The following is a 14,512-nucleotide window of genomic DNA, read 5'->3' as shown; positions in this document are numbered from 1 at the left end:
CTGCTTAATTACCCCGCCAGCCAACCTGGTGGGTCGGGAGTCGAACCAGCAACCATTTGGCTACAAGTCTGACACCCAAACCACTTGCCCATGACTGCAGTAAAAATCCAGTGTCAACACATACAGTTGATTTCACATCTTCTAGAGTGTATTTGGTTCCAGAGTACTTTCTAAGTGTTCAATTAATACTGAATCTTTACTTTGTAGTATTGAAGGGCTTTGTGTAGCTCTGTGCTATACGGTACATAGGTATGTCGACATGCATGAGCCTCTGTACCTCCACACCCTTCAGCCCCCCCATCTTGACCTATCTCCTTTTCTTACGGTCTCCACTGGGCTCGCTGACATATGTACTGTATGTTCCTCTGTGCTCTCCGTAGGGCACGCTGACGTTCGAGTACCAGCCCCTGAGGCAGGGCGAGACCACGGCTCGGCTGGTGCTGCACAACTCTGAGCTGGGCTACTTCTACTACGACCTGGTGCTGCGTGCCATGCCGCCCGCCTCTGAGAAGCCCCTCTACTTCCGCGCCCCGCTGGGCAGCGGCCAGTACCTGCCCCTCAAGTTCACCAACTTCTCCCGCGCCAAGGCCGAGTACTCCAGCAAGGTGAGGGGGCAGTGCGCCGGTGGAAGGGCTGTCTGTCTGTCTGTGTGTGTGATGGCCAACAGGAGGATTGGCTGAAATGACGAGTGTGATGAATAGTTGTCCCTGGAAGAGGATAAGTTGTCCCTGGAAGTGCCCCCTCCCTCAACTGGACAGCTCAGACTCTCCTCACCATGCACCAATGATGAGGACTGTCATGTGAAGTCAGATGAAGTGTTCTAACTTGCCAGTGTTAGTAGAGTAGTGTATATAACACTGTCTCCCTGCGTCTCTCTCGGCTTGACAGGCCAAACTCAGTATCACAGTGTCATGTGATGTCAGATAAAGTGTTTTAACTTAGTAAAGTTAACTGAGTGAAGTAGAGTAGTGTGTAACACTGTCTCCCTGTGCCCCCCTCCCTCCCCCCAGGTGGACAGCCCAGACTTTGTGATGGAGAAGGCGTTGATAGCGCCCCCCGGGCTGCAGGCGGGGGTGGAGGTCATCACGGAGGTCTTCTTCGAGCCCAGTCGGCTGGGCCAGGCCACCGGCACGCTCACGCTGTCGTCGGCGTTCGGGGGGGAGTACATGTTCCCGCTGATTGGCACCTGCACCCCGCCCAAAGCCCAGGGCCCCTTCACCATCCGCGCCGGCTCCAACGTCTCCATCCCCTTCAAGAACGTCTTCCAGCAGACCACGGCCTTCTCCTTCCACGTGGACAACCCCTCCTTCACCGTCAAGGGCGTGGAGACCATGCGGCCCAAGAAGACGCACAACATCCTGGTGACGTACGAGGGCAGCCCGGCCGGAGGACGCAACCCCTGCACGGGCAAGCTGACCATCTCCAGCCCCCGCACCGAGGGCCAGAGCCAGCCCATCACCTGGGTCTACTACCTCAGGGGACACTGCCCCGAGCAGAGGGACAAGCCTTAGGGGAGATGCACACACACATGCACACACACACACACACACACACACACACACACACACACACACACACACACACACACACACACACACACACACACACACACACACACACACACACAGAGTCCCAAGCAGAGGGACAAGCCTCAGGAGAAACACACACACATACACACACACACACACACACACACACACACACACACACACACACACACACACACACACACACACACACACACACACACACACACACACACACACACACACACAAACTAACACCCACACATGCCCACAAACAGATACACACTGCGCCAGGCTCTGCCCATCACCTTGGTCTATCTAACAAGGACACACACATACACACACAGACACACACACACACCCTGCCCAAGGTTACACAGCTATACAACAAGGTCATTGCACTTTCACAGGGAAATATTTTATCCTTTTATCCTTATTTCAATAAAAAATATATATATGTGGGCTGCACTAAAACATGTATTTGTACTTTTCACTAAATATTAATGATAATTATAGTATCTGTCGTATATATGTAGCTTGTATTGTTTTGTATAACTGAACTGAAATTTAATACAGTGACTTATGCAAAAAATAAGTTTTGTTTTTGTTTTGTTTAAAGTTTTAACCTTTCCTTTCTACCATTAAACACTTGGTATAACACTACATTTTATAAAGTAACATACACTGTGTTTTTGTGTGACAGGTCTAGTACAAATTTTGTAGTTGGGAGATATGGGAGAGAATTTTATATTCTTAGTATTAATTAGCAGGGTTTTGTATCTTTTTGTACGCATGAAATGATTTTCCTATTCAGTGAACTCCTGTGATGCTGACAAAACATAGAAGTGTTCTAATTAGTGAAGGTGTAACCATCACACACGCACACATACACACACGGTCGCACGCATGCACACACACACAAACACACACACACAAGAGAGAGAGATAAGAGAGAAGTGAAGAAAGAAGCAAAGCGTATTATTGTGTGATATTAAAGCCATAATGATTAATACAAGACTAGTGATCCATTTCTGTTACTTGTGTGTAAATGCACACATACAAAAATTTGCATAGCTATTCGCTATGTCAGTAAGATAGAAGACTGTTCAGCACAGATTAACCCTTTCATGCAGACACCATGAAAAAAATGTGCAAGATTTTTTATATATTGATTTTCTCACTCATAATGGAGCTAATATGAAGAATCTTTTGGAATTTTTCAAAAATCTCTTTTGATGTGGAAGTTATTTTACTGTCCACATATGTGGACACTGCGCATCAAAGGAGTGAAAAGTTATATAGGCCTATACTGTATTTCAAGTTCAAATTAAGCTGTTTTATTCATTTTTATGGTGTTTTATGCTATATAACAACACAATATAACACTTTAACACCATATATCACTGTAATTAACCAACAACAAAAACATATATATAAAAATAGCATTGTTTATATAGGCGGTCATAGAAAAATATGTGGGAAATTCTTATTGCATGCAAGAAGACAGCCGATGCTGGTGAACAAAAAGCTCAGTTTGATTCAGCATGTACTCTAGCTCAATCTTACATCATTTATGTTGTCCCTGTATAAAAGGTAATGTGAAATTTGCCTCCAGACACATGCGTTCTGTAGTCATTCATCAGCATTTTCAAGTATTTTCTGTAAAAAAAAATAGTGTTAAATAGACCCCCTATTATAAATGTAAGTTAATTTACTTACTTTCCATGTTACCTTGTGTCATATTACAACATTATATGACACTTATGCATTATACATTACACTATTTAAGGAACAAAGATGAAACAAAGAGGAAAAAAACCTGTCAATTTAGCAATATTTACATACACAGCTATGGCAAGATTTGTGGGGAAACCTTGTTGCATGTGGAAAAAACCTTAAATTCTGATGAAGACACATCTGTATTTGATTCAGCATGGATTCTAGCTCAATCCTACATCATTTATGTTGTCCCTATATGAAAGGTAATATGAAATTTGCCTCCAGACACATGCGTTCTGTAGTCATTCATCAGCATTTTCAAGTATTTTCTGTAAAAAATAGTGTTAAATAGACCCCCTATTATAAATGTAAGTTAATTTACTTACTTTCCATGTTACCTTGTGTCATATTACAACATTATATGACACTTATGCATTATACATTACACTATTTAAGGAACAAAGATGAAACAAAGAGAAAAAAACTGTCAATTTAGCAATATTTACATACACAGCTATGGCAAGATTTGTGGGGAAACCTTGTTGTATGTGGAAAAAACCTTAAATTCTGATGAAGACACATCTGTATTTGATTCAGCATGGATTCTAGCTCAATCCTACATCATTTATGTTGTCCCTATATGAAAGGTAATATGAAATTTGCCTACAGACACATGCGTTTTGTAGTCATTCATCAGCATGTTCAAGTATTTTCTGTGAAAAAATAGTGTTAAATAGACCTCCTATTATAAATGCAAGTTATTTTACTTACTTTCCATGTTACTATATGTAATATTACAACATTATATGACACTTACACATTATATATTACAGTATTTAACGAACAAAGATGAAAAAAGAGAAAAAAAACTGTCAATTTAGCAATATTTACATACACAGCTATGGCAAGATTTGTGGGGAAACCTTGTTGCATGTGGAAAAAAACTTCAATTCTGATGAAGACAGATCTGTATTTGATTCAGCATGTATTCTAGCTCATTCCTACATCATTTGTGTCATTTTGTGGTGAAAGAAACCCGAAATATGCCTATAGACACGTGCGTGAAACACTAATTTTAGGTAGTTTTTCTTGAATTTATTAAATTGAAAGTGTTAAAATGTGTTAAATATGTTAAAAATAATTTATTTTCACACTATAATCATTATAAATGCTCATAACATTAAGTATTTGCCCAAAATGAGCAGAATATTCTCACGGTAATCATAAATAATATGTTTATCATTAGACTCCCTTGATGCGCAACGTCCACATACGTGGACAGTAGCTTTATATTGTATAAAAACCTACCTTTATTGTAAATTTGGATTTTAACAACATAGACTTCTCAAGTGAACTGTACTAAACATCATAATATTTTTTAAAACCTGAAATTGCCCTTTGGTGTGGTTGATTTTCAGATATAAACATGCTTGTTATGGTCATAATTCACATCGGTGGATTTCTTAGATTGATGATGTCATCAAACACTTAATATTTAGTGCAAAAAGTTATAACTGCTGTTAAAGTATTGTAATGAACCTCATGGTACTTCCCATATACAATTTGGAAAAAAATAACCACTATTTACCTATCTAAAGTGGGGTTAGAATTACTGTCCACGTATGTGGACACCGTGCTTAAAAAAGACATACACAGTGTCAGATATGATAAGATTCAGTTCTAATTGGACATATTAAAGGATATATCCACTATGTTGCACATTAATCCCCTTTTCTGAGTTGTCTGCAATGCAATAGAGTGGTCCTCACCATTTTTTTTTTGTTGCTGTCTAATTTGGATTTTGTCTCAACCAGCTTTAGAAAAGGGGCTAAATATGCTATTGCTAAATAGTGGACATATCCTTTAAGAAGAGGGAAGAGAAATGTTTTGTACGATGATCTGTAGATTAATCTGCGGCTCTTATCCTTTGACTTTCAATGACTAGTACTGAGTCTACTAGCATTTTCAGCATGATTCTTTGAATGTCTTCTTTCTTGTAGTGAGTGTAAGCGCTGCTAGCAGGGCTCTAAATCAATGTATTCCAACTTTTACAAGCATTTGGCCGGTTGGCTGGTGTTAATTTAGAGCCCTGGCTGGTAGTACCGGATGAGGACACTAGGAGGCACTGCTGCTGCTCTGCTGAGCTGTGCCATGAGACGGGTAGCGTTGAGTGGTGAGTGGCGTGCTCTGCTCTGCTCTGCTCAGCTCTGCTCAACTCTGCTCTATTCTGATGGGGACACCTGGCTGAGTGGGAGGGAGAGAGGAGAGAAGATCAGCTGGGCAGCACAAAGGTTAATGAGTTAGTTAATGCCATCCAAACCAGACAGACCCATTAGAACTCTCTACCTGAACTCTCTCTCTCTCGCTCTCTCTCGCTCTCACTCTCTCTCTCGCTCTCTCTCGCTCTCTCTCTCTCTATTTCTGTAAGTCACACACAAACACACACACACACACACACACACACACACACACACACAGTGTCATTAGCACGGTGTGCTTGTGTGAGTGAAGCGAGAGTTGGTCCATGTCTACAGTGAAGTGCGTACTTGTCCTGCACAGCGTCAGTGTGTGTTAGTGCAGCCGGCGGCTGTTGTTATGGTAGCAGAGGAGTTAATCACGAGTGTTTCCATCAACTCCATATGAAGAGGAGTTAAGCTGTTGCCTGCCGTATGAGAGCGCAAGTGGAAGAGCATGTGGTGGATCACAGTTGGCAGAAGAGAATATCCATCTGTCTTGCTTATATCAAGTACAGTAGCAGCAATGTGGCAGCTGAGGGGGGAACGACTTGTGTGGTGGTGTATTTGTGTGTGTGTGTGTGTGTGTGTGTGTGTGTGTGTGTGTGTGTGTGTGTGTGTGTGTGTGTGTGTGTGTGTGTGTGTGTGTGTGTGTGTGTGTGTGTGTGTGTGTGTGTGTGTGTGTGTGTCTTTTATGTCTGTGTCATCTCAGTGGACATACATGGCATCTGGGTGGTGTTGGGGGTGGATGTATTGTACAGACACAGAGGGTGAGTCAGTGATGTGTTTCCATGTGATGATTGTCCATGTTGAATAATGTGAGGTGGTGCTCCTCCCCTCCAGTGGCCGAAGGAGTCCAAGGAGGCCTTGTCTTCCTCCAAGAGGAAGGAGGGGAGGAGAGGGCTGGAGGGAGGAGGAGGAGAAAATGAGAGAGCTGTGAGAGAGATTGTCTTCTGTTGCTTTCTCCGTGTGGAGCTTTGCCAGATATGGTTTCTGTTCTGCCTGCAGCCCTTTCTCCTGTGTAGCAGAGCCATGTGAGAGTGTCTGCTTCTTCTCCTCCTCTTCAGTGACTGATGGACTCAGGATGGGCCTCCTCTCCTCTTCTCTTCTCTTCTCTTCTCTTCTCTTCTCTTCTCATCTCATCTCATCTCATCTCATCTCATCTCATCTCATCTCATCTCCTCTCCTCTCCTCTCCTCTTCTCTTCTCTTCTCTTCTCTTCTCTTCTCTTCTCTTCTCTTCTCTTCTCTTCTCTTCTCTTCTCTTCTCTTCTCTTCTCTTCTCTTCTCTTCTCTCCTCTTCTCCTCTCTTCTATTCTCTTCTCTTCTCTTCTCTTCTCTTCTCTTCTCTTCTCTTCTCTTCTCTTCTCTTCTCTTCTCTTCTCTTCTCTTCCGTGTGGGAGAGCTGTAATACGGGCCGCTTCTCTGCGTCTGCTCCATGTAAGGGCGCTCTGCCAGCCCATCGCTCCGCATGAAAGAGATGTTCATATGGTGAGTGGGAGCACTGTGACGGACACATGGCTGGCCAAGGCACACACTCACACAGAGACGCACTCACTCACATATCACTTCAATTTCACACTCACTCTGTTCCAAATTAAAAAAGAGTTCCCAGTTCTGCAGTGCGCAGAGCAAACCGATACTGACACATAGGAAGGATAGGGATAAGATTCATTTCATTCCTCACTTTTATGTGTCTTTTTTCTCATTATTGTGTCTTTATATGCATCCTCTCTAATTCACTCTCTGTTGTTGTAGCCTGCAGGGTTCTAAGAACAGAACGCCAGAAGGCCATTCTAGAAGTAGAACATCTTTGATGTTATTTGAAGTCAAGTCTCCCTTTTCTGTTCCTCTTTCACCTCCAAAGGCTTGACGATGAGTTATCTTTGCGATGTTTCCAGGAGGTTATGGAAAGCCGTGAGTTATCTGTGTGATGTTTTCAGGTTATGGATCATTGTGAGTTGTCTGTGTGATGTTTTCAGGTTATGGATCATTGTGAGTTGTCTGTGTGATGTTTTCAGGAGGTTATGGATGGCTGTGGGCGAGCTCAGGGTTCGATACTGATTACTGGAGCCAGTGGCACTTCTCCCCTCTCTCTGCTGTAATCAAGATGAATGGAGCTGATGCTGTCCAGACACAAATCCAACTCTATCAGGTCAGGGAGAGGCTTACTGTGTGTGTGTGTGTGTGCGTGTGTGTGTGTGTGTGTGTGTGTGTGTGTGTGTGTGTGTGTGTGTGTGTGTGCGTGCGTGCGTGCGTGCGTGCGTGCGTGCGTGCGTGCGTGCGTGCGTGCGTGCGTGTGTGCGTGCGTGTGTGTGTGTGTGCGTGCATGCGTGTGTGTGTGTGTGTGAGAGAGAGAGAAATAGAGAGAGAGAGGTTGATTAGGCTGAAAGGGTGCCCAAGAGGTGTAGCAGAGAGACAGCCAGAGATAGCATGCCTGTGTGTCAAGGTATGTCAAGAGACAGACAGGTTTGTCAGGGACACAGGTGAAGCAGAGAGGCAGACAGGTGCAACAGAGAGACAGGCGGGCACAACATAGAAACAGACAGCACTCTTGGGCACAGCAGAGAGACAGACAGCCCTCTTGGGCACAGCAGAGAGACAGACAGCCCTCTTGGGCACAGCAGAGAGACAGACAGCCCTCTTGGGCACAGCAGAGAGACAGACAGCCCTCTTGGGCACAGCAGAGAGACAGACAGCCCTCCATGACTCCACAGAAAGACAGACAGTCGTCCTGAACTCAGCTCAGCTCAGTCCTCATATTCAGCATCATGATACCAACATGATACCGTGGTCTTATGATGCCTATAGAGCTGTGGTCTTATGATGAATGTAGAGCTGTGGTCCTATAATGCCTATAGAGCTGTGGTCTTAGGATGCCTATAGAGCTGTGGTCTTATGATGCCTATATAGCTGTGGTCCTATAATGCCTATAGAGCTGTGGTCCTATAATGCCTATAGAGCTGTGGTCCTATAATGCCTATAGAGCTGTGGTCTTATGATGCCTATAGAGCTGTGGTCTTATGATGCCTATAGAGCTGTGGTCTTATGATGCCTATAGAGCTGTGGTCTTATGATGCCTATAAAGCCATGGTCTTATGATGAATGTAGACCTGTAGTCTTATGATGAATGTAGAGCTGTGGTCCTATATTGCCTATAGAGCTGTGGTCCTATATTGCCTATAGAGCTGTGGTCCTATAATGCCTATAGAGCTGTGGTCTTATGATGCCTATAGAGCTGTGGTCTTATGATGAGAGCTGTGGTCTTATGATGCCTATAGAGCTGTGGTCTTATGATGCCTGTAGAGCTGTATGATGCCTATAGAGCTGTGGTCTTATGATGCCTATATAGCTGTGGTGCCTATAGAGCTGTGGTCTTATGATGCCTATATAGCTGTGGTGCCTATAGAGCTGTGGTCTTATGATGCCTATAGAGCTGTGGTCTTATGATGCCTATAGAGCTGTGGTCTTATGATGAGAGCTGTGGTGTTATGATGCCTATAAAGCTGTGGTGTTATGATGCCTATAAAGCCATGGTCTTATGATACCTACTCTAGAACCGTGGTCTTATGTGAAAGCCCAACTGGGAAACTCCAACTCCCATTGTCATTGTGACACAGCACACAACAAAATTGCATTCACTGTATGCCTCACCTGTGAAAGGGGACAGCCCCCAATGGTGCCCCAAGGGAGCAGTGCAGCAGGTCGGTACCATGCTCAGAGTACCTCAGTCATGGAGGAGGATGGAGTCACCCTAACCGCTTACCCATGAATGCTTACTGTATGATGCCTACTCTAGAGCCGTGGTATTATGAAGCCTAGTGTAGAGCCGTGGGCTTATTGCCCTGAAGCCTTCTCACTTAAATGCCACATACGTACGTACATATATGCTTTATGAGGGAAATATCAAGAGTAAGCTCTCTCGCATTAAACCGCAAACAGGTGTATGGAGAAAGGGATTACTGCCTTCACAAATTAAACTGTGTGTGTGTGTGTGTGTGTGTGTGTGTGTGTGTGTGTGTGTGTGTGTGTGTGTGTGTGTGTGTGTGTGTGTGTGTGTGTGTGTGTGTGTGTGTGTGTGTGTGTGTGTGGGAGGGAGGTGGGCATAGCACCCTGAGGAAGAGAGATGATTGCGCGGCTGCTGTAATTGCTTGCGGCCCTGGTGCGGGGTTACCATTGGTTACCGAGGGGCTCCGTTCCTCTGTGTTCCTCTGCCCCCTGCTCTGCCTCTCTCTCCAGGGCTGCTCGTGTGTGTGTGTGTGTGTGTGTTCGTGTGTGTGTGTGTGTGTGTGTGTGTGTGTGTGTGTGTGTGTGTGTGTGTGTGTGTGTGTGTGTGTGTGTGTGTGTGTGTGTGTGTGTGTGTGTGTGTGTGTGTGGTGTGTGTGTGTGTGTGTGTGTGTGTGTGTGTGTGTGTGTGTGTGTGTGTGTGTGTGTGTGTGTGTGTGTGTATGTATGTATGTATGTATGTGTGTGTGCCGTGCGTGCATGCATTCTGCCTCTTTCCATGGTTGCCCGTCTGTATGTGTTTGTACGGTATGTGCGTGCATGCGTGCATGTGTGCGTTCTGCCTCTCTTCATGGCTGCTTGTGTGTGTGTACTGTATGTGTGCTCGTGTGTGTGTGTGTATTTGTGCGTGTGTGTGTGTTCGTGTGTGTGTGTGTGTGTGTGTGTGTGTGTGTGTGTGTGTGTGTGTGTGTGTGTGTGTGTGTGTGTGTGTGTCTGTGTGTGTGTGTGTGTGTGTGTGCGCCGTGCGTGCATTCTGCCTCTTTCCATGGTTGCCCGTCTGTATGTGTTATTACGGTATGTGTGTGCATGCGTGCATGTGTGCATTCTGCCTCTCTCCATGGCTGCTTGTGTGTGTGTGTGCGTGCGTGCGTGCGTGCGTGCGTGCGTGTGTGTGCGCGTGCAGGTGAGCGTTTTTCACCTCTCTGTGTCCGCTCATCGCCTCCTGATAACCTGCCCATCTGCAGCTGGATATATTTTCCTACTCCAATTAAACTGCGGTCTCTCTGAATGCGCAATGTCCTAATCACCGCTGAGCAGGATGGGTGCTGGGGGCTCACGGGGCGCCTTTCAACTGCCAAAGGTCAGCCTCATATTCATAACACCCTGTAGTGATAATGAGGATTCCCTTATAACAGCAGAGGTGGAGGCCTACCCACGTCGACTCACGCCACCATGGTGGTGGTGGTGGGGTTATGACATGTGCTACTGGATTCTCCATACTATCACGCGCCCTGAAGAACGCATAGGGGCATATCTTTCTCTCATCAGAGTCTTATCTTCTCTTCTTTTCATCAATTGTATAATTACTCTCATTGCTTCTCTTCTCTTCTCTTCTCTTCTCTTCTCTTCTCTTCTCTTCTCTTCTCTTCTGCAACATGCAGCTGTCACTGCCATTGAATATGACTTAGACATGCATCTCTCTCTCTCTCTCTCTCTCTCTCTCTCTCTCTCTCTCTTTCTTTCTCTCTCTCTCTCTTTCTTTCTTTCTCTCACTTTTTCTCTCTCTCTCTCTCTCTGTCTGTCTCTTTCTTTTTCTCTCTCTCTCTCTCTCTCTCTCTCTCTCTCTCTCACACACACACACACACATTGGTACAGGATATAGTTTTGTCTCTGTCCCCATGATGCTCTTATGTTTCATATCTGTGTCTATGTACCGGTAGTAGTTTATGCCATTTGTTTTCCTGCTCCTCAACACAAAAATGGCACAAAATTGGAAATAAAGTACCTACTCACACAAAATGCAACTGACAAAAATGGAGAGGTATATTTGGTAGAGTACTTTTATTAATCCCGAGGGAAATTAAGGTGCATTATTGTAGGCTACATGGCAGTAAATAGCACACACAGGTTGCTGGTTGGCTGTTGTTTAACACCCTAAACAATTCGGCGGTGCGACTGGCGGTATGAAATTAAGTTGTCTGTAACTGGTTTAAAGTTGTGTCGGCCAGTCATCACTGGCAGGACTGGGCGCAGTGGGCAGTGTGTGCGAGGGTTTCGGCGGGGCGGCGCCCTAGTGACGTCAGGGAGGAGGGAGGGATCGCTCCCATAGCGCGCAGCATGAACGCTCCGCGGCAAAAGGATGTGTGAGCAAGCAGCGCGCTACTGCAGGGACGGTGTCCACAAACTGCTCCAGAAAGAACAAGCCAAACTCCGGGCGCAGGACAGCAAAGATCAGCCCAAATCCGGGGCCCAGGACAGCGAGACAGCGACGGCTGCACAGTCCGGAAACAGCGGTACCCAGCCCGGTGGAATCGACGGGCTTGTCCGCTGGATAGTCACCAAGATGAGCGAAAACAAGACCATCTCTAGCCGGGAATACGCCAAAGAAGAGGCGGCAGTGGCACAGGAGCAATTCTTCGCCCCGGAGCCACGGAAAGGCATCTCTGTCATTTTAGATGTAGGTGCCCCTCTATTGACCATTTAACTCATCACTTGTTACTCTTAATTACAGTGTTATTAAGTCTGAAATAATGTTTCATGACACACTTTTATGTCAGCTAAATCAGTTACAGTATCCCATATGTATTTGAAGAAGTTTTTTTTAAAATGCTGATAAGACGCATTGGTTTTTAAATCTTGCTTAGCCATTGCGCAATACAAAATACTTTGCATTGATTCTGAACATAAGTTAAAGGCGCATCCTGTTTCGATGATAACGATAAACGATATATAAAGATCTCCTGACTGTTCCTCGTAAAACGTTGGGCAGTTTTCCACCATTAGTTTGTTTTACCCGCCTTGTCCCGTTTGTCTTTCCGCACTCCTAATTTGGAGCCCCGGTAGACGGGGGATGGGTGCGCCCGGCGTCAGCTTTTATGTTGAGCCGAGAAGAGTGGTTTTATTCGAGTTCAAAAGCAACGGAAGGCTGTACATAAGCTATACATTACCGTACATTGTTAAAACTGGTTGTTCTTACATGCATGTGATTTTTGCCCGACTTAGACGATGTGTTGAGCATTCCTCAGTTTAAATAATGTATTATCATCTTTGCAGTGCGCGTAATTACGCCGCGCGGCTGCCCTGGCTGCGGAGGAAAGGCGAGGAGCTCTCAGTTGTATTGATTTAATGGGTCAAAGTATTGCTCCGTATTTTTGATCCCTGCTCGATAATGATGTCCATTTGAGGGTTTTTTTTCTTTTTGAACGGTTCGAATAAAACGAGTGAAAGGGAAATAGTTCATGCCCACCAACCTCTACAAAACTAGGTACCAAAAAACCCTCTTCAAGTATATGCGTAACCTAATTAAAATCTAAAACCACGGCCGTTCTTCCAAGCGCAGTTGGGGATGTTGTGTAGGAGCGGCAGGGAGAAAAGTGCGAAAGGAAAGGGGGAAGAGGGGGTGGGGTGTTTGGGGAGAGACAGATAACGGCCCCCTGAAACAAGCAGCTCTGCGCAGGATCCAAGAGGATCAGAGGGCAGGAACTGGGTCTGTGCGCAGGTGCTTGCCAGAGAATTGATTACCTTCCATTCCAAACCCCCATTCACGCAGGGACGCACCTACACACACACACACACACACACACACACACACACACACACACACACACACACACACACACACACACACACACACACACACACACACACACACACACACACACACACACAATCCCTCACCCCTCCCCGAGCTGTTCCTCACAAGACTCTCTGATCCGTCCAGCGCACCAAAGCAGCAGCAGCAAAGACTTGGTCAGGAGGTAAAATGCTGCTCCTATACACTGGCCTCAGCTTCATCGCCTGTCTCCGGCTTGAGTCCACACACATGCATGCACGCACGTATGGATGCACACACGCGCGCGAGCACACACACACACATTACGAAGCTGTCCACTTTGAAAAGGGTCTTTGTCTGAACAAAGATAAGGTCTGACTTTGGCTTCCCTTCGATCTGTTTGTTTTAATGAAACTGGAGTTAGTTTGAGCACTTGGCATTTGCTAAAGGTTTAATTTAATTATTGGTTTGAACTTTGCATTATGAATAATAGTGCTGTTTGTTGAGTAAATTGGGTCTCTGCTGAGAGGATTGACATCTCCCTCGTCCAATCAAAACTAAAGCTCCTCAGAAGGCACGACAACTCCCTCCACTAAGCTGGGTGTGTCATTCAGAATATTGCAGTACGCTGTGTGTGTGTGTGTGTGTGTGTGTGTGTGTGTGTGTGTGTGTGTGTGTGTGTGTGTGTGTGTGTGTGTGTGTGTGTGTGTGTGTGTGTGTGTGTGTGTGTGTGTGTGTGTGTGTGTGTTGGAGGTTGCTTTAGTGCTCCTGCTGCTGCGCTGCCTCCTGGAGTGAAGTGGAGCTCAGCGCCACAACACCATCCATACTTAATAAGGCACGCACACACACACACACACACACACACACACACACACACACACACACACACACACACACACACACACACACACACACACACACACGACTGCACACATGCATACACGCATACACGCATACCCACATGCAAACACACACATACATACACATCTCTCTCTCTCTCTCTCTCTCTCTCTCTCTCTCTCTCTCTCTCTCTCTCTCTCTCTCTCTCTCTCTCTCTCTCTCTCTCTCTCTCTCTCTCTCTTTTTTTTCTCTCTCTCTCTCCCTTTCTCACTCACTTTCATTTCCCTTTATTTCTCTGTCTACTTTTCGTCCCCTCTTCTCTTTATCTGTGTTCTATATCCCTACCCCCTTCTCTCTGTTCTCTGTCCGTCTTGCTTGCCTTCTCTTCTGCCTCTCCTCTGACTTTATCACTCCCTTGCTGCCCCTCTTGCTTTCCCTTCCAATCTCTCTCTCCTCCTTCTCTCTCTCACACACATTCCTCTTTCTCTCCTTCTTCTCTCTCCTCTTCCCCTGCTCCCTCCTTCTTCCGCTATTTCCTCTCCCTACTGCATCCTGTCTTCTGCTGCCCTCCTTTACAGTCTTCACACTGCTCTTCCTTCTCCTCTTCTGCTTCAATTCTTCTTCACCGAAAACACAGTGAATAGTTTGTGTATAACACAGCATGCTGGGAAACCACCAGGCGACATGTATGAGACA

The 14,512-nt window shown here is 45.5% G+C and overlaps 2 protein-coding genes across 2 annotated transcripts in view; both read left to right on the top strand.

Annotated features, from left to right (window-relative positions):
- The window catches only part of hydin (HYDIN axonemal central pair apparatus protein), a 172,124-nt gene extending 170,124 nt beyond the window's left edge, over positions 1 to 2,000 (top strand). The window contains exons 83-84 of the mRNA XM_063197456.1: positions 381 to 605; positions 1,011 to 2,000. Coding sequence (XP_063053526.1) covers positions 381 to 605; positions 1,011 to 1,511 — 726 coding nt within the window. The 3' untranslated portion in view covers positions 1,512 to 2,000. The remainder of the gene's footprint in view (positions 1 to 380; positions 606 to 1,010) is intronic.
- A 9,563-nt stretch (positions 2,001 to 11,563) lies between these two features.
- The window catches only part of necab2 (N-terminal EF-hand calcium binding protein 2), a 179,739-nt gene continuing 176,790 nt past the window's right edge, over positions 11,564 to 14,512 (top strand). Inside the window, exon 1 of the mRNA XM_063197455.1 lies at positions 11,564 to 11,881. Coding sequence (XP_063053525.1) covers positions 11,564 to 11,881 — 318 coding nt within the window. The remainder of the gene's footprint in view (positions 11,882 to 14,512) is intronic.

This window comes from Engraulis encrasicolus, chromosome 4 (genome assembly GCF_034702125.1).
Source record: "Engraulis encrasicolus isolate BLACKSEA-1 chromosome 4, IST_EnEncr_1.0, whole genome shotgun sequence".
In the NCBI taxonomy this organism is placed as follows: domain Eukaryota; kingdom Metazoa; phylum Chordata; class Actinopteri; order Clupeiformes; family Engraulidae; genus Engraulis; species Engraulis encrasicolus.
Note: the sequence above shows the minus strand (reverse complement) of the source record. Positions and strands in the feature narration are given on the sequence as shown.